Source organism: Oncorhynchus nerka, linkage group LG8 (genome assembly GCF_034236695.1).
Source record: "Oncorhynchus nerka isolate Pitt River linkage group LG8, Oner_Uvic_2.0, whole genome shotgun sequence".
In the NCBI taxonomy this organism is placed as follows: domain Eukaryota; kingdom Metazoa; phylum Chordata; class Actinopteri; order Salmoniformes; family Salmonidae; genus Oncorhynchus; species Oncorhynchus nerka.
In genome coordinates this window covers 46359427-46379801 of record NC_088403.1, presented here as the reverse complement: position 1 = coordinate 46379801, position 20375 = coordinate 46359427, and the positions used below count along the sequence as shown (strand labels likewise).

The window sequence follows — 20375 nt, the reverse complement described above, 5'->3', positions numbered from 1 at the left end:
CCCACCGCCACCATGGGGCACTCTGTTCACAACGTTGACATCAGCAAACCGTTCGCCTACTCGACGCCATATACATGGTCTGCCATCTGCCCGGTACAGCTGAAACCCGGGATTCATCCGTGAAGAGCACACTTCTCCAGCATGACAGTGGCCATCAAAGGTGAGCATTTGCCCACTGAAGTTGGTTATGATGCTGAACTGCAGTCAAGTCAAGACCCTGGTGAGGACGACGAGCACACAGATGAGCTTCCCTGAGATGGTTTCTGACAGTTTGTGCAGAAATTCTTCGGTTGTGCAAACAGACATCAGCTGTCCAGGTGGCTGGTCTCATACGATACCGCAGGTGAAGAAGCAAGATGTGGAGGTTCTGGGCTGGTGTAGTTACACGTGGTCTGCAGTTGTGAGGCCGGTTGGACGTACTGCCAAATTCTCTAAAACGACGTTGAAGATTAATTATGGTAGAGAAATTAACATTCCATTCCCTACCAACAGCTATGGTGGACTTGAGACATCTGTGTCATTGTGTTGTGTGACAGAACTGCACATTTTAGAGTAGCCATTTATTCTCCCAGCACAAGGTGCACCTGTGTAATGGTCATGCTGTTTAATCAGCTTCTTGATATGCCACACTTGTAAAGTGGATGGATTATCTTGGGAAAAGATAAATGCTCACTAACAGGGATGCAAACAAATTTGTGCGTAAAAATAATAAAAAGCTTTTTGTATATGGAACATTTCTGGGATCTTTATTTCAGCTCATGAAACATATGACCAACACTTTACATGTTGCGTTTATATTTCTATTCAGTAGGGTAGTACATACACTATGTAAGGAATAGGGTGTCATTTTGGACGTAGCCAGAGAGAAGGCTGCTCTTTTGACACAGCTTGCCTGTGGTGAATGACCACATAGGCCTAGTCAGTGAGGTGAAGGACAAATGATGACTTTCTGTTTCTGTTTGTCCAATCAAATCACAGCGATCTGCATCCTGCCGTGTCTGAACGGTGGGAGGTGTGTGGCGCCCTATCAGTGTGAGTGTCCCAAGGGCTGGATGGGGACGCGCTGCCACAGCGGTGAGTGTGTATGTGCTGTGTGTGTGTGTGTGTGTGTGTGTGTGTGTGAGTGTGAGGAGCTCAGTGACGTAAGACAGGTCCTTCTCTTATATACTTGCTCACCTGAGGTTTCCCTACCATTTTGTGATGTCTCCCATTGACTTTCTGTAGGGGGCCTTAACTTGTATGGAATGTTTGATAAGACATTTGTACGGAAAATATTATCTTGTTGCCTCTATGGCGACAGTGTTAGATACTGTACAGAATGTCAACAGGCTGTCACTGATTAAAGCAGTGAAGCAAAAAGCATGAAACTAAACTTACTTTGAGATGTCACAAATGTGACAAAAGTGTAGCCTGAAATAACTAAGATTTTTCTTTAAAAAAAAATCTTAAAATAAGTAATAGGACTTAATTGCTGACTTAAGACATCTGTCTAAAATATACTGAATATTGTTATAGGCTGGTAATGATTGGTGAGAAACTGTTTTTTAAGTGTTGATGACATCAGGGAGAGAATGAATTAATGATCAGAGGTACTTATCCACCCATTCGGTCTGTGTCAGTGCGAGTCACACTGTAAGCTACTGTTGCAGCGGTAATGCTGCGTCCATGAAAACCGATGTGTTTGCTGTGAAAGTCATTGTTCCTTAACAGAGCCCAAAGCAAACGCTGCAATCATCATTGAAGCATGGACAGAAACCTGACCCTGTCTGGTAGAAACAGACTACCTCTCTGATTGTTAGGCTTACTGTTCAATTCTATTCAACTGTACCAATCCCTGAGGGGCATTTACTAAGGCATTGTCAGTGAGTGGTGACATCACAACGTCTGATGTACAGTATGTTACCATACTTTGGTTTTTCCACACACAATGACATCCTCCTCTCAATGTGGATGTGGTTAATACTGAAACCAAGAAACTAATTTCTCTTCTTTTCCATTGCATCTTTGCTCATGTCCTCTTTCTGTGTGAATGTAGTTTTGGTATGCATTTCAGGAGAATATGAATGTGGAAAGCACCACTAATGGTGATCATGTAATTTAACGTAGCAGGTGTAAAAGAAACGCCTGAAACTACATATACAGTTGAAGTCGGAAGTTTACATACACCTCAGCCAAATACATTTCAACTCAGTTTTTCACAATTCCTGACATTTAATCCTAGTAAAGATTCCCTGTCTTAGGTCAGTTAGGATCACCGCTTTATTTTAAGAATGTGAAATGTCAGAATAATAGTAGAGAGAATTATTTATTTCAGCTTTTATTTCTCTCATCAAATCAAATCAAATGTATTTATATAGCCCTTCGTACATCAGCTGATATCTCAAAGTGCTGTACAGAAACCCAGCCAAAAAACCCAAACAGCAAGCAGTGCAGGTGTAGAAGCACAGTGACTAGGAAAAACTCCCTAGAAAGGCCAAAACCTAGGAAGAAACCTAGAGAGGAACCAGGCTATGAGGGGTGGCCAGTCCTCTTCTGGCTGTGCCGGGTAGAGATTATAACAGAACATGGCCAAGATGTTCAAATGTTCATAAATGACCAGCAGGGTCATATAATAATAATCGCAGTAATTGTCGAGGGTGCAACAGGTCAGCACCTCAGGAGTAAATGTCAGTTGGCTTTTCATAGCCGATCATTAAGAGTATCTCTACCACTCCTGCTGTCTCTAGAGAGTTGAAAACAGCAGGTCTGGGACAGGTAGCACGTCCGGTGAACAGGTCAGGGTTCCATATCCGCAGGCAGAACAGTTCAAACTGGAGCAGCAGCACGGCCAGGTGGACTGGGGACAGCAAGGAGTCATCATGCCAGATAGTCCTGAGGCATGGTCCTAGGGCTCAGGTCCTCCGAGAGAAAGAGAGAAAGAGAGCATACTTAAATTCACACAGGACACCGGATAAGACAGAAGTACTCCAGATATAACAAACTGACCCTAGCCCCCGACACATAAACTACTGCAGCATAAATACCGGAGGCTGAGACAGGAGGGGTCAGGAGACACTTTGGTGCCATGTACATTACATTCCCAGTGGGTCAGAAGTTTACATACACTCAATTAGTATTTGGTAGCATTTTGGCCCATTCCTCCTGACAGAGCTGGTGTAACTCAGTCAGGTTTGTTGGCCTCCTTGATCGCAGACGCTTTTTCAGTTCTGCCCACAAATTTTCTATAGGATTGAGGTCAGGACTTTGTGATGGCCACTCCACTTGACTTTGTTGTCCTTAAGCCATTTTACCACAACTTTGGAAGTATGCTCGGGGTCATTGTCCTTTTGGAAGACTCATTTGTGACCAAGCTTTAACTTCCTGACTGATGTCTTGAGATGTTGCTTCAATATATCCACATAATTTTCCTACCTCATGATGCCATCTATTTTGTGAAGAGCACCAGTCCCTCCTGCAGAAAAGCACCCTCACAACATGATGCTGCCACCGCCGTGCTTCACGGTTGGGATGGTGTTCTTTGGCTTGCAAGCCTCCCCATTTTTCCTCCGAACATAACAATGGTCATTATGGCCAAACAGTTCTATTTTTGTTTCATCAGACCAGAGGACATTTCTCCAAAAAGCACGATCTTTGTCACTATGTGCAGTTGCAAACCGTGGCCTGGCTTTTTTATGTCAGTTTTGGAGCAGTGGCTTCTTTCTTGCCGAGCAGCCTTTCAGGTTATGCTGATATAGGACTCGTTTAACTGTGGATATAGATACTTTTGTACCTGTTTCCTCCAGCATCTTCACAAGGTCGTTTGCTGTTGTTCTGGGATTGATTTGCACTTTTCGCACCAAAGTACAGTCATCTCCAGGAGACAGAATGCGTCTCCTTCCTGAGTGGTATGACGACTGCGTTTATACTTGCGTACTATTGTTTGTACAGATGAACGTGGTACCTTTTGGCGTTTGGAAATTCTGAAGTCTTGGCTGATTTCTTTTGATTTTCCTATGATGTCAAGCAAAGAGGCACTGGGTTTGAAGGTAGGCCTTGAAATACATCCACAGGTACACCTCCAATTGACTCTAAAGCCATGACATCATTTTCTGGAATTTTCCAAGCTGTTTAAAGGCACAGTCAATTTAGTGTATGTAAACTTCTGACCCACTGGAATTGTGATACAGTGAATTATAAGTGAAATAATCTGTAAACAATTGTTGGAAAAATGTCATGCACACAGCAGATGTCCTAACCGACTTGCCAAAACTATAGTTTGTTAACAAGAAAGTTGTGGAGTGGTTGAAAAATTAGTTTTAATGACTCCAACCGAAGTGTATGTAAACTTCCGACTTCAACTGTAGATCCTCTCCACTGGTTTCGACAGGAAGAAAAAACAAACTGTCGGTGGAGGTTCTCTCTGCACTGTTCAACCAATCCTGTAAATGTGGAGGAGTTAAGTAAGAGTGTCACCTTGTTAACGTCCAAAAGTGGAAGTCTCGTCACAGGCCCTCTTTCCATATGCTCTTTCCATATGTAAGTGTACCTAGAAAAAGGGTGAGCACAAGTCATGCTGCACAGAGGGATGACCGCATTCCCATTTCGCCTGTGTCATTGATTACTCATGCGAAAACGTCTTCATTTGACAACATTATGGTGGAAAAATCATTGGAACAATTTCCATGATTTTATGGGTATTATGTCCACTGTGGCGGACTATAAGGGTTCTACCAGGGAACGTGTTTTATTATGAGGAAGTCTTGTAGTTGAGATCCTGATAATGACATTTACTGAATGTATGTGTGTGTGTGTGTGTGTGTGTGTGTGTCCACACCTGTGTGTGTTTGTGAGTGGGTGTGTGCGAGCTTGTTCGTGTTGAATGAAGGGTTTACAGAGGTCTTGACATTGCATGTGTTTTCACAGCGGTGTGCTTGTCGCCCTGTCTGAATGGTGGAAGGTGTATCAGGCCTAACCGGTGTCAATGTAGTCCAGGATGGAGCGGGCACGACTGCTCGAGGTGAGAGGACAAACATACACACAGGGAGACAGACAGACTCACACTACAAACATAAGTACATCCTCACAAATACACACAAATCCCTTCTCACATTCACACACAAACTGACAATCAACACATGCATGTTCACACAATACTGTACTTACTGTCGTTCCTGCAAATACACATACTAGTACTATCAGACCACCCACAGAGCTAGTGTGCTTGAGTATCCCTAGACTGGATAGAATGACAAAGCAACATTTCCCAGGAAATAATATGCACTCCACTTCCTCTTTCCCTGAATCAGGTTTGTTTGTGTCATCATTTGAGACGCACACTAGCACAGTATTCCAAAGTGCACTATACAATCTCTCCGTAATATGAGTGGGGGAGAGGAGCACTCTCACCAGACCTGGGTTCAGATACTATTAGAAATCATTTCACATACTTTACCAGTGCTTGATTGAGCCTGCCTGCCTTAAAGGCTAATAGAATAGTCCCAAAACGGCAAATCCCGCCCATCTGGCATTCTAGGCAGGCTAGAGCAAGCACTCAAAGTATTTGAAAGATTTCAAATAGTAATTGAACCCAGGTGTCTCTCACCTCAGCTCTCCCTCTGTTGGAGGTAGGCCAAGGTGTGGGTGGATAGAGATAGAGGCCCAGTACTAACTCAGCACATGTCAGCTTATTTGGAAGTAGATATACAGTACCTGACTGCACCACTCGAAAACAGAACGCTCTTCTCATCTGACCACGATTTTTTTCCTGACCATGTGAATTCTTGGAATATCTACCTATTATTTATTTTTTTAAAGTAAAAACTCAGCTTTGGGAGTCAGTTGTGGGAACTCTGTGGAGGCTGGTGGGAGGAGCTATAGAATGATGACGTCATTGTAATGGCTGGAATGGAACGGTATCAAACAGATTTGGAAACCACATTTGACTCCGTTCCATTTAATCCATACCGTTCATTACAATGAGCAGGCCCTCCTATAGCTTCCCCCACTGCCATCGAGTCCGTTCCAATTTTCTGTAAAACTTAAGGCTGACAGGTATAACTGATTGAGAAACCACTCACTTCCGTCTCCACGGAGTCGTCATAGAACCCATTTGGCTCAGTTACGCTGTAGGGCTCTCCATTTATTGTGAAGCTTTTTTAAACCCCAACAGTCAGCGCAAAACAGGAGGGCACCAATAGGATATCTATACTGGCTAATGGCAATGTTGTTCCATTTAAAAGCTCAGGCTTAGAAAGAAAAGGATTTGAAAATGCCATTTAAAAAAAAAAAAAAAAGCTGTAGTCTAATTTTCCTTTTCTCTCCACTTTACAGGAAAAGAAAATCAGGATATTTTCATTTTTAAGAAGTCCAGCGTGAAAGATCTTGCTCTCAAATGGGAGTTGTATAATTATTTCATAATTGTAAACCATGCATTCTCTCCTCTCAAAAAACAAACCCGATACATTGTAAAATAAAGCTGTATTTTTTCATATAGAAAATCAACAGTATTAACTATATGCTGCTATATACTTGTATGATGTGTAAAAACTGTGATTGTCCAATGTGTAAACTATTCTCACATTTTTATTAAAGCAGAAAATACAGTACAATGTTCCATTCCCTCCTTTTTTCAGATACAAGCCTAGTGGATTAGCCTCTCCCCCTCGCTTTACTTCTTTAATGACGCTTCTAGTCAATAGCCATAGTGCTTGAGATGCATAGGAGGGAGTAAATATGCCATAGTCATTTAGAAGTCTTAATGGTCTATCCCTCCACTGTAGTTACTAAATGAGGCATTACATGATGCTTTAGAACGTATAGAATCTAAAAGGCCAAAACAGACATTTCTCCAATGTTATACCATCAAAAAAGTCAAATTGGGGATGCTTATGTTCGTCCTTTGTCAAACATGTACAAGGGAGTGTAAACTGAAAAAGTGTGGCATGAAATAGATTTTTGTTGTTTCACATCTCACTCCCCCAGACACCAACGGTAAGGGATTCATTACTGACCGTGACCCTGGAGCAATTAGGGTTAAGTGCCTAGCTCAAGGGCAGAGCAGATTTTTCACCTAGTCGGCTCGGGGATTTGAACTAGCAATGTTTTGTGTACCGGCCAAATGCACTAACCACTAAGCTACCTGCAGCCTAATAATTCTATATAAACATTAGGATATAAACAAACCAGCCAGATGTCACACATGCACTCAATTCTAATCTAGAAGGTTAAATATACAAGTATTGACTACACCCGCATGCATAGTGCAACACTTACAGTATGTGTCCCGTCTTGTCCGTTAACTCGTCCATAAAAAGCATGGGAACACAAACCAAATTTCAGAATGAATCTTAATTTATTGAACGCACCCACACAACAGAATATAAACAATACAACATAGCTCTAAGATTTAAAAAACAGGTTTATAATATGGTCCTTTTAAAGAGAAACTCCTGAGATGAATAATAACATAATACTCATACACTGGAAGATTTAGAGGTATGATTTGGTCTGAACATTTAGAAGAGAAAATATAATTAAGATGTACTTTTTTTTACTGAATGTTAGATTGTACATATGGTGGAATCTTTCCGTTGAGAGGGAGTTGGAATATGTTTTATAGACATGGTTGGTGGTTGTTTTTCTACAGCGTCAGTGTGTGTGGCCTCATGACCTCAGGGCCTTGATCTTCTCCTCCAGCGTGGCTTGGTTGGCCCCAGAAAAATCATCCACCTGGGAACGACACCAGGACAACTTACAATCACTTTCAATGTACTGTAGCAACGGTTCAAAAACATGGGATAGTATAGTAGTATAAACACTATAATACTAGGCCTGTACTAAATCTAACAGTCTTAGTCATAAAAAAAAAAAGCATAAAGATGAATGAAAAGACCCACCTTTCCCCCATTCTTGTAGAAATGGAACGTTGGCATGCATTTGATATCACAGTGTTGGGCCACATCCTACAGTAACAGAGAGAGTGAATGGTGATTTAAACCCCTTATCCATGGGGATAAGGAGCTATGATAAGGTAGTAGTCCAAAAATAGTCAGAGTCTATAAAAAACATCCATGTGGTTGAGTAACACCCAGTAAGGAAGGTCTTAGTTAGGACAACCCTGTCCAGCTTAACTGACTGTGCAGAATGCCTCAAGCCTTCTGTCATCAAGCAAATGGAGTAGGTCTGGGAAAACCCCACCATTACACAAAGCGACTCCTTGTAACCACAGTTTACTGCAAAACAAAGATAACCTTTCACTTGAAAACTGAGACAGGAAAGCAGGGTCATTAGTAGAGCTGTCCAACTAGTGGAGTATGAGTTGGAGTCATGCACCACTAGTTAGACAGCTACTAATGACCCTGCTTTACAAAATCTTGGTCGACTCAAAATCTTGGATATTTCTGAAGCGCACTCTACACTGAGCCTAGTCTTTGCCATGTTATAGCCCTATTCAGACAGGTATTAGAGACGTTGGTTATGTGCGTTATTCCAGAAGACGATTCACACAGGATTAGTCCCCACTCCCCAAACTGTAATTCTGAATTTTATTGACGGAAACCTGGAGGTTTTTATTGTAGGCGTGAACATATCTAAAAACGCCATGTCTAGACGATAATAGGCTACACTGATAACTCGTGCTTGACTGACAAATGTATAGGTGTCCCCACAATATTAAAATAGCAGAGAGAGAGAAAAAAAAAAAGTGATCCATATTATTTTAGCGATCCATGGTAGACGTCCTTCCTAATAACTTAACTATCTTCTTAAAAATCTTTAAAAGGCTCCCAGTTACATTTAAGCGTCCATATCCCTAATCTGGATTCAGATGACACTGCTATGTGACTCACCGCTGCGTCGTCAACGTCCACCTTGAGGAAAACCACGTTACTGTTCTCTGGTTTTTCCGACAGCCCCTGTACAGAAGTAAAGAGCAGAGATTAAAAGGTCATGGGTCAGCAAAACAACCATGGAAAAACAAGCCTAATACTGTACTGTCTCAACCAGTTGACTTGAGCATAACAGCTAGTGTTCGTAGTCATAACATACAATTGATAGAGGACGCACACCATTGTTTTGTGGCGGACTTGATTTACACCACCACTAGTGCCATGTAATAGAAGTTTCAGAGGTGACAATGCATCTTTTGAGTCAGTGTAACATGGGTTGCAGGCAGCAGTATCACAGCTACAGCTGTGGTAGTGGTGAGAACATGCTTTACTTTGCCCCAAGCCATAATGCCCCAAGTCATGTTCAAATGGACTGAAACTACTGGAGTTGTCCAATAGAAAACTCATTTTTGTTTTCTGTTTCATTTCAAAATATTTTGCGACGCCTTACTGAACAACATCCTCAGTGGGCTTTTGATTCACTATCGCTCATTAGCATTCTGGTCAGAGACCATATTATGGGTCTTTCACATGATAAGCGCAAAGCGCCGAGTCCTGGAGGAGGCTCTCCCGATGGTCACCAAGACAACACACGACTCAGTCAGAGACAGGGTCAGTGTTCCAAATGCCACCCCATTCCCTATATAGGGCACTACTTTGACCAGAGCCCATATGGACCATGGTCAAAAGTAGTGCACTATGTAGGGAATAGGGTGGCACTTGGGATGCAAGCCAGGGTTCTCTCATTATATCTCTGGCTCAGTCCAACCGCTTCAGACAACTCCCACTTGGCATGAGGCCCCTCACTGGAGAACGTCAGACAGCTACAACTAGCAGAGGTGGTTGTTCCATGTCATTTCTGCAAGCCATGACACCCACCATCGCCGATTTTCCGGAAATCATTTCTGTAGTTGATAACAGATAAGATTAGCGTTCCTACAACATTTTGTAACCAAATTGTGCCATTGTGTGTTTTGTCGCGTTATTTGTTACTTATTTTGTACATAATGTTTCTGCCACTGTCTCCTACGACCAAAAGAGGGTCTAGATATGACAGCGCTTACTCACAAAATACGAACACAAATATCCTACCAACAAGACATTAAAAACTGTAACATCTTATGTTTCATCGAGTCGTGGCCAAATGACGACATGAATAACATACAGCTGGCGGGTTATACACTATCGGCAGCATAGAACAGCAGCCTCTAGTCAGACAAGAGGTGGCGGTCTATGTATATTTGTAAACAGCTGGTGCATGAGATCTAAGGAAGTCTCAAGGTTTTGCTCATCTGAGGTAGAGTATCTCATGATAAGCTGTAGACCACACCATCTACCTAGACGGTATCTATATTCTTCGTAACTGTCCATTTACCAACACAAACCGATGCTGGCACAAAGGCCGCACTCATGGAGCTGTATACAGCCATAAGCAAACTGGAAAATGCTCATCCAGAGGCGGAGCTCCTAGTGGCCAGGGACTTTAATGCAGGGAAACTTATATCCTTTTTCATAAATGTTCTACCAGCATGTTAAAATGTGCAACCAGAGAAACAAAATAACTCTAGACCACCTTTACTCCACACAGATGCGTACAAAGCATTCACTCACCCTTCATTTGGCAAATCTGACCATAATTCAATCCTCCTAATTCCTGCTTACAAGCGAAAACTAAAGCAAGAGGCACCAGTGACTCGGTCAATAAAGAAGTGGTCGGATGACACAGATGCTAAGCTCCAGGATTGTTTTGCTAGCACAGACTGGAATAGGTTCCGTTATTCTTCAAATGGCATTGAGGAGTACACCACATCAGTCACTGGCTTCATCAATAAGTGCATCGATGACACCGTCCCCACAGTGACCATGTGTACATACCCCAACCAGAAGCCATGGATTACAGGCATATCCTCACTGAGCTGAAGTGTAGAGCTGCCGCTTTCAAGGAGCGGGACTCTAACCCGGAAGCTTAAGAAATCCCGCAATGCCCTCCAATGAACCATCAAACAGGCAAAGCGTCAATACAGGACTAAGATTTAATTATACTACACCATCTCCGATGCTCGTCGGATGTGGCAGGGCTTGCAAACTATTGCAGACTACAAAAAGGAAGCACAGCTGCAAGTTGCCCAATGACACGAGCCTACATGACAAGCTAAATCACTTCTATGCTCGCGTCGAAGCAAGCAACACTGAAGCATGCAACTGGCAAGTGTCTTCACTGATATTTTTCAACTTGTCCCTGACAGAGTCTAATACCAACACGTTTCAAGCAGACCACCATAGTCCCTGTGCCCAAGAACACTAAAAGTAACCTGCCTAAATGCCTACCAACTAGTAGCACTCCCATCTGTAGCCATGAAGTGCTTTGAAAGGCTGGTCATGGCTTACAAAACCATTATCCCTAAAATACTAGACCCACTCCAATTTGCATACCGCCCCAACAGATGATGCAATCTCAATCCACACTGCCCTTTCACACCTGGACAAAAGGAACACCTATGTGAGAATTCTACTAATTGACTACAGCAGTCAACACCATAGTGCCCTCAAAGCTCATCACTAAGATAAGGACCTGGGACTAAACACCTCCCTCTGCAACTGGATCCTGGACTTCCTGACGGGCCACCCCCAGGTGGTATGGGTAGGTAACAACACATCCGCCATGCTGATCCACAACACGGGGCCCCTCAGGGTTGCATGGTCAGTTCCCTCCTGTACTCCCTTGTTCACTCACGACTGCACGGGCAGGCACGACTCCAAAACCATCACTAAGTTTGCATACGACAACAGTCGTAGGCCTGATCACCGACAACAACGAGACAGCCTATAGGGTGGTGCCAGGATAACAACCTCTCCGTCAATGTGATCAAGACAAAGGTAATGATTGTGGACTACAGGAAAAGGAGTACCGAGCACAGCCCCATTCTCATGGACGGGGTTGTAGTGGAGCAGGTTGTGAGCATCAAGTTCCTTGGTGTCCACATCACCAACAAACTATCATGGTTCAAACACCTCAAGACAGTTGTGAAGAGGGTATGACAAAGCCCATTTCCCCTCAGGAGACTGAAAAGATTTGGCATGGGTCCTCAGATCCTCAAAAAGTTATACAGCTACACCATTGAGAGCATCCTGACTGGTTGCATCACTGCCTGGTATGGCAACTGCTCGGCCTCTGACCACAAGGCACTACACATAGGGTAGTGCATACAGCCCAGTACATCACTGGGGCCAAGCTTCCTGCAATCCAGGATTTCTATACCAGGCAGTGTAAGAGGAAGGCCTTAAAAATAGTCAGACTCCAGCCACCCTAGTCATAGACTGTTCTCTCTGCTACCGCATGGTAAGCGGCACTGGAGCACCAGGTCCAAAAGGCTTCTCAACAGCTTCTAACCCCATGCCATAAGACTCCTGAACAGCTAATCAAACAGCTACCCAGACTATTTGCATTGTCCCGCCCTCTTTTACACTGCTGCTACCCTTTGTCTACTCCCTTTTTCCACCCCAATTTCATGGTAGCCAATTGGTCGTTAGCTTGTCCCGTACGGACTCGGGAGTCCAAGGTCGAGAGTCATGCGTCCTCCGAAACACAACCCAATCAAGCCGCACTGCTTCTTGACACAACGCCCACTTAACCAGGGAAGCCAGCCGCACCAATGTGTTGGAAAAAACCCCGTACACCTGGCGACCATATCACTGCGCACTGCACCCGGCCCGCCACAGGAGTTGCTAGTGCGCGATGGGACATAGACATCCCTCCTGGCCAAAACCCTCCCCTAGCACGGACAACGCTGGGCCAATTTTGCACCGCCCCATGGGTCTCCCGGTCGCGGCCGGCTGTGACAGAGCCTGGACTCGAGCCCAGAATCTCTAGTGGTCTTCGACCACTGCGCCAATCGGGAGGCCCATACTATTTATTATCTATGCGTAGTCACTTTAATAACTCTACCTACATATTACCTCGACTGACCTGTACCCCCACATATTGACTCTGTACTGGTACCCCCTGTATATAGCCTGGCTAATGTTATTTTACTGCTGCTCTTTAATTAACCTACAATGCAGTTAAGAAAAAGTGTTAAAGGGCATATAAGTAAGTATTTCACTGTAAGGTCTACACCGGTTGTATTCCACACGTGTCAAATAAAATGCGAAATATAATTTGATGTGATAAGTTTAGTTAATTGATTACACCCAAATTGGCCATTTTAATGTTTAAGATTCAAATAATGGCATGGGGGTCCATGGGTGGCTTTTTACCATTTATTTGGATTCCTCATGTCTAACTCATTAATAGAAAAAAGTTTGGGCCATATCAGATCTTAGGTATACATTTATTGAATATTATATGAATACTATAAATTTTTAAAAATTGCCAAATTGGGTGCAAGCAATTACATTAATTTCTGAGATAAAATAATATTTCTACAAAATAATGTTGCAGGAATGCTAATAAAATACTCTTTCTTGAGCTTTTTGAGGTTGACTGACCCTAGGGACACATCATGGACCCATAGACATACACTACATGACCAAGAATATGGACACCTGCTCGTCAAACACCTCATTCCAAAATCATGAGCATTCATATGGAGTTGGTCCCCCCTTTGCTGCTATAATAGCCTATACTCTTCAGGGAAGGTTTTCCACTAGATGTTAGAACATTGTTGTGGGGACTTGCTGCCATTCAGCCACAAGAGCATTAGTGAGGTTGGGCGATTAGGCCTGGCTCGCAGTTGGCATTCCAATTAATTCCAAACGTGTTCAATGGGGTTGAGGTCAGAGCTCTGTGCAGGCCAGTCAAGGTCTTCCACACTGATCAACAAACCATTTCTATATGGACCTCACTTGTGCATGGGGGAATTGTCATGTTGAAACAAAAAACTGCCTTCCCAAACTGTTGCCACAAAGTTGTAGGCACAGAATCATCCAGAATGTCATTGTATGATCTAGCGTGAAAATGTCCCTTCACTGGAACTAAGGGGCCTGGCCCGAACCATGAGAGCCCCAAACCATTATTTCTCCAATGGTAGCGAGCTTTACACCCCTCCAGCCAATACTTGGTATTGCGCATGGTGATCTTAGGCTTGTGTATGGCTGCTCAGGCCATGGAAACCCATTTCACGAAGCTCCCAAAATGTTACTGTGCCGACGTTGCGTTTTTCTAGGGAGTGTTGCAACCAAGGACAAACGACTGGTACGCTCTACAGCACTCAGGGGTCCCTTTCTGTGAGCTTGTGAGGCCTACCATTGTTGCGCCTAGAATGTTCCACTTCACAATAACCGCACAGTTGACCGGGGCAGCTCTAGCAGGGCAGAAATTTGACTGACTTGTTGGACGGTGACGCATTGACATTGCCACATTGAAAGTCAATGAGCTATTCAGTACGGGCCATTCTACTGCCAATGTTTGTCTATGGAGATTGCATGGCTGTGTGCTTGATTCTAAACACCTGTCAGCAATGGGTGTGGCTGAAATGGCCAAATCCACTAATTTGAAGTGGTGTCCACATACTTTTGTATATTCTGCATCTGAAATGGTACCCTATCCCCTATATAGTGGACCCTTTTCAAAAGTAGTGTACTAGGGAGTAGGTCGCCGTTTCAGGGGAAGACATCTCTAGGCTGGTAGACCACTCACTTTGAAGAAGGGAGCAATGTTCTTGCAAGGGCCGCACCAGGTGGCTGTGAAGTCCACTACCACCAGCTTGTCTCCTGCTTCTGTCAGGGCACTGAGAAAGGCCTCCTATAGAACAATAGAGTATACAAATAGGTTATTGGCAAACAATGGAGAATATAGAATACTTTATTGGTTGACAGGAACATGATAGGACCTTGCTTAGTGCCAGGACAATAAGAAACATCTTAATCCAACAGTCAAAAATAAAGTAAAAAGCACACATCTCTGTAGACAAAGCAAATGTCTGTGCATCTTATAAGACCACACAAGAGCATGATTTAGTCAATGACTTCAGAGGATTAATTCATCCCATGTCAAGATCACCACAACAGACATCAGTAATCGACTGCCTATGCTGTTATCATACACTTGCAATTGACCATCGATGCTCCTCAGGCTCGATTGAGCAGATCACAAGTCCTCTCCAAAGGGAGTCTTATCTACTAAAAGCCCACACTAATTCATATGTCAACTCGTTTGAGGCTGGACCAGGAGCCTTGATTGCTAGCTTATTTTAACACCACCATCCATACTGCCTGGGTGAGATGCCATCTTCTCAACAATGAAGTCAAAGACTAGCCTCTACTCAAGGAGCCTACCGTTACTCCTTTAGGTCCAAGGACCTAATTGAATATATTCAGAGGTAGACTGGCTCTGGCAAGCCAAAAACTCCATCTAAGTGTGATTTGATTTTAAATTGCGATACGGTTTTAGAAACGTGAAAGGGATTTATTTTCCTAGCACATCAAAATGATGTCATTAATGCAAAAAAACAAACACGGTTTTTACCGTCATCACATTTTCAGCCGAGTGTAACACATTTCTGTCAGCCTTCTTCCGTGACATACAGATGTTCAGAGCATGCTAGATAGCTAATTAACACAAATGGTCCCTCGGTATTCCAGAAACCCTATAAAGAAAAGGTGTGCATCAATGTAATGTTTTTTGAAAATTATTGCTCGCTGATATGAAAAGGTCCTTATGCTTCCAACATTGTACCGCAATGTACGCAATGTTGATGTTCAGACTTAACAAAATACATCTTAGTCCAATGATTTGTGTAATGTAATGGAACTGAGATTCATGATCAAGGGCTAGCTTCTGCTCAGTCCCCAACACCCAGATGTTCTGGTTATCAGGGAAAATTTAGAGCCTGTGACGTAGCTTCCACTTTTGGCATTAACAAAGCGACATATTAGCTTCCACTTTTGGCATTAACAAAGCTACACCTCAACTCAACTACTCTTCCACATTTACTGGATTGGTTTAACAGTGCAGAAGAGAAAATTGACAGTTTCCCCCCCCATCTCATTAAGACCAGTGTAACACATCTGGGTATGCAAAATGTTGTGGTGGTCAGTGGATAAAATAAGCTGAATAGGTCTGAAAATGAACTAGTTGTCGCCAGTTATTGTTGTCCATGGTGATATCATGTCTAACATAGCATGTGTGCCCATGAGCTGGGTCTCTTGGCATCCACGATTAGCTAGCTAGTTGGCTACTGCATGGTCCCTTCTACTATAGCCATGATCATACTTGCATGGCCAGTGAGAGACAGAACACTAGCTAGCCAACCAGCCATCCTAAATGTGATGGTCACTGGATAAACTAGGAGTTGAATAGTAGCCGGTTGTTGCCACTCATGGTGGAATCATATCTAACCCGCAGGCTCCTGAAACCTAGCATGTCCCCACTCGCTTCAGAGTTTATTTTACACCTTCTACATTATACAAGATATCCACATATCACATTGGGGGTTATGAAACAACGGAAGCTCATTCAATTTCATTGAATAAATCAAAGTGGTCAGAAACCATTGGGCAATGACAGCATTGGCGAGGGACATGAATAGGGCATGACCAAAGTTGGGGAAAGCTGAACTTTATGCAAATACTCTGCGACAGAGTTACTATTGACCAATCAAAGCGGACTTTAGTTTTCAGACGCTACTGGATTGGCTGTTGATACCTAGCCTGCTTGCACCAACATGAGTGTGAAGCAAGCGTGGCTATTACATTTAAACCGGTTAATCTACATAATCCCCAAAAGTAAATGATTTATCATGAGGAACAATTTTAAAAACTTGTAATGCTGCACTCAAAAAGGTTAAAAATCTCACTTTTCTGGTTATACATTCCTGAGGTGTAGTCAATTGAGGACACATGCTCAAGTACACAGTACAAATATGATCAAAAAATGAAATTTGATATGACTTTCCTAGCGAACAAAATTGTATAAATAAGGCTTGAAATGACATGCTTTATAAATATAAAAACATCCCTTTTTCAGGACCCGGTCTTTCAAAGATAATTCGTAAAAATCCAAATAACTTCAGATCTTCATTGTAAAGGGTTTAAACTGTTTCCCCATGCTTGTTCAATGGACCACAAACAATTAAATCAACATGCACCTGTGGAACTGTCATTACGACACTAACAATTTAGACGGTAGGCAATTAAGGTCACAGTTATGAAAACTTAGGACACTAAAGAGGCCTTTCTACTGACTCTGAAAAACACCAAAGGCTCCCTACTCATCTGCATGAACATGCCTTAGGCATGCTGCAAGGAGGCATGAGGACTGCAGACAGTGCTACAGGGAGACAGGACGGACAGCTGATCATCCTCACAGTGGCAGACCACGTGTAACACCTGCACAGGATCGCTACATCTGAACATTACACTACGGGATAGGTACAGGATGGCAACAACTGCCCGAGTTGCACAATCCCTCCATCAGTGCTTAGACTGTCCGCAATAGGCTGAGAGAGGCTGGACTGAGGGCTTGTAGGCCTGTCGTAAGGCAGGTCCTCACCAGACATCACCGGCAACAACGTCACCTATGGGCACAAACACACCGTCGCTGGACCAGACAGGTCTGGCAAAAAGTGCTCTTCACTGACGAGTCGCGGTTTTGTCTCACCAGTGATGATGGTCGGATTTGTGTTTATTGTCGAAGGAATGAGCATTACACCGAGGCCTGTACTCTGGAGCAGGATCAATTTGGAGGTGGAGGGTCCGTCATGGTCTGGGGCGGTGTGTCACAGCAGACTGAGCTTGTCGTCATTGCAGGTAATCGAAACACTGTGCATTACAGGGAAGATATCCTCCTCCCTCATGTGGTACTCTTCCTGAAGGCTCATCCTAACATGAACCTCTGGCATGACAATGCCATACTGCACGTTCAGTACGGGATTTCCTGCAAGACAGGAATGTCAGTGTTCTGCCATGGCCAGAGAAGAACCCGGATGTCAATTCCATTGAGCACGTCTGGGACTTGTTGGATCGGAGGGTGAGGGCTAGGGCCATTCCCCCCAGAAATGTCAGAGAATTTGCAGGTGCCTTGGTGGAAGAGTGGGGTGACATCTCACAGCAAGAACTGTCAAATCTGGTGCAGACCATGAGGAAGAGATGCACTGCAGTACTTAAAGCAGCTGGTGGCCACACCAGATACTGACTGTTACTTTTGATTTTGACCCACCCTTTGTTCAGGGGCACAATATTCAATTTCTGTGGAACTTACTCAGTTTTTCAAATCTTATGATCATTCAAATGTTTACACAAGTTAAGTTTGCTAAAAATAAGCACAGTTAACAGTGAGGACATTTCTTTTTTTTGCTGAGTTTAGTATAATCAAATTATGAAATGATTAACTAAGATTTCACCTTCCTTAACTGTAAAATGCATATTTGTATGTATAGTTAAAGAAAATGTGCTTATTTTCTACAGGTCTCTTGAGCAAAGGGTCTGCCCCAATCGCTGTGAACATCTCCCAAATCTTGGCTTCCTGAACTCGTTAGAAACGCCTTTCATCTCACATTTATCTTGTCAGTCTATGACAAACAGAAAGTGTTGTTTTAAAACACTGAATTATTTTAGATGAATGGCTATAAATTTGATCTCTAAAATGTGCTGCGGCTATGAAACCAATCTGCCCTGCAATGTGGGGTTCAGACAGGAGTTGATGGGGAGTCAGAAGAGGGAATGAAATGGTAGGAGGGACATCCCAGCTTCAAGTGGTTTCAGATTTCACATCTACATAACACAGGCTTAGAAAATAAAAAACTGTCTGTGGGAACCAGAGCCATCACTCAACACAAGCCATTTTGATCGATGGTGCTCACAGATCAATTCATAAGCAAAAACATTGGTCGGAACCGGTACCAGAACTCTTAGATATAAGGTCCCCTGTTTTGGGAATCTTAAATCTAAGAGGTAAAATGCACTATGCAGAAATCTCTAACAATTTCCCTAATTGAGTAGAGCTTGAAGGGTGGGACTAAAAACTACAAGATAACTCATGTATAATATACTGTGGCCATAAAATGTATGCATGTTCAGAACCTCTGTAACAGCACAGTTAAAAATATTTGGCAAATATAAAGCAAGACTATGGTTTTCAGAGATAGATGGCAGAGCTGCTGAAGGGATGGGACTAAAAAACAAACAAAAGATAACTATTGTAAAATACACTGCGTCTAAAATGTGTATAAACTGGAAGTAGAAGCCCACATGCTGTGGTCCATTAGTTTACTCCAATTATGGAAAAGCTGGTAGGGTTAAGTGAAAATACATATTTTCAAAAATGTGTGATTGGAAAGGCAGACAACTACAATGACGGAAACGACCATCTGCAATATTAAAGCTGATCTAACCCCTATTATTTAAATTAGTTTGCCTAGTTTCAGTTTGTGACAAAACAAGCTAACAATGTTGAAAATCATTGTACCATCTGCAGTGAAATATATTTTCTATAACCAAAAATAATATATTTGCACCCGTTTGAAGCTGGTGTGGGCTACAAAACAAAGTGAAGGATATGAAAAATTAACGGGAAGCATAGAACACATCCAAGGGATCTAAAGGTTAGGCTTGCTTTCAATGAGTGACAGATTTATAGCTCCCATTTCTGTGAATTTGGTCGTTTCGCCCAAACAAAAACATTTGATCTAGCCCTGTTGAGATTTAGCCCGCAAACTATCGAGATGAACACGTTTCCTTGACCCTTAGGTAACTAACTAGTGTTATGGGTGTAAAATGGCATCAACGTGCCATTTTACACCCATAACAAATTACATCCAAACAGCTAGTTAGCGGTAAACTAGGAATGAACATTTGATGACAGGCGCGGCGACGGGGACACTAATCTATATGCTCTAAACGTTTCAAAACGACAAAACTGAATAGGTCTTACCTTATCGTCAATGACAATAATCATGTTGACAGTACGCAAAGTAACAGCACACTCCGTTAAAAGCAAGCAGTTTCCTGGGTGAAGTGTGACAAAACCTGACGGGCTGGGCTTATAAACGCCGCTCATAAGCCCTGCCCTTCGAGGCCAAAGCATGAACAAACTTTTTGATCGGGATGATACATATAAATATTGTAGCATCTGCTACATGCAATGTATAGGACACATTCTCGGAAATTGTCGTTATTGAAATGTTTTATGTAATTTTCATATTTTATGTGTAGTCTGCAAATCAAGTATGCTAATGACTTGGGTCATGTAGATGGGGTAGTTTATAGTATTTCCTAACATGAATCAAAAGTGATCATACTTGGTTTGAAACAGTATAGTATAAATACTTAATCTCATCTGCCCACGGGAAATTAATGAATACTGCATGTTGTGTAGTTAGGCAACATGTACAGTAGTTTATTTTACAAGTCATCGTGACTTGACAAATTCCTGGTTTACTACGGTCATGGGATTGATTGAGAGACCCGGTGATTCAGAAGCGTCCAATAGCGTTGGAGCTGGGAAGTGCATGCGCAGACTCTGGATTTATGCAGCGTTCATGTCCTAATCGGAAGCAGAAAATCGGAAATGTC

General features: G+C 42.8%; 2 protein-coding genes across 6 annotated transcripts in view; one reads left to right on the top strand and one right to left on the bottom strand.

The window, feature by feature from the left end:
* Positions 1-6587, top strand: part of LOC115133432 (sushi, von Willebrand factor type A, EGF and pentraxin domain-containing protein 1-like) — a 149392-nt gene extending 142805 nt beyond the window's left edge. For 4 of the 5 annotated variants that reach the window (XM_065021845.1, XM_065021844.1, XM_065021843.1 and 1 more), the window contains 3 exons: positions 979-1074; positions 4903-4996; positions 6310-6587. In XM_065021845.1, the coding sequence (XP_064877917.1) occupies positions 979-1074; positions 4903-4996; positions 6310-6340 (221 nt within the window). In that variant the 3' untranslated portion in view covers positions 6341-6587. The remainder of the gene's footprint in view (positions 1-978; positions 1075-4902; positions 4997-6309) is intronic. The other variant, XM_065021842.1, reaches the window with a different exon arrangement.
* Positions 6588-7589: 1002 nt separating this feature from the next.
* On the bottom strand, positions 7590-19875 carry LOC115133433 (thioredoxin-like). Its single transcript, XM_029666650.2, has 5 exons — positions 19735-19875; positions 14503-14607; positions 8826-8891; positions 7875-7940; positions 7590-7707 (listed from the first exon to the last, which is right to left on the bottom strand). Exons 1-5 carry the CDS (start codon positions 19858-19860, stop codon positions 7642-7644), a joined length of 429 nt encoding a protein of 142 aa, XP_029522510.2. The 5' UTR covers positions 19861-19875; the 3' UTR covers positions 7590-7641.
* Between the last annotated feature and the right edge of the window lie 500 nt (positions 19876-20375).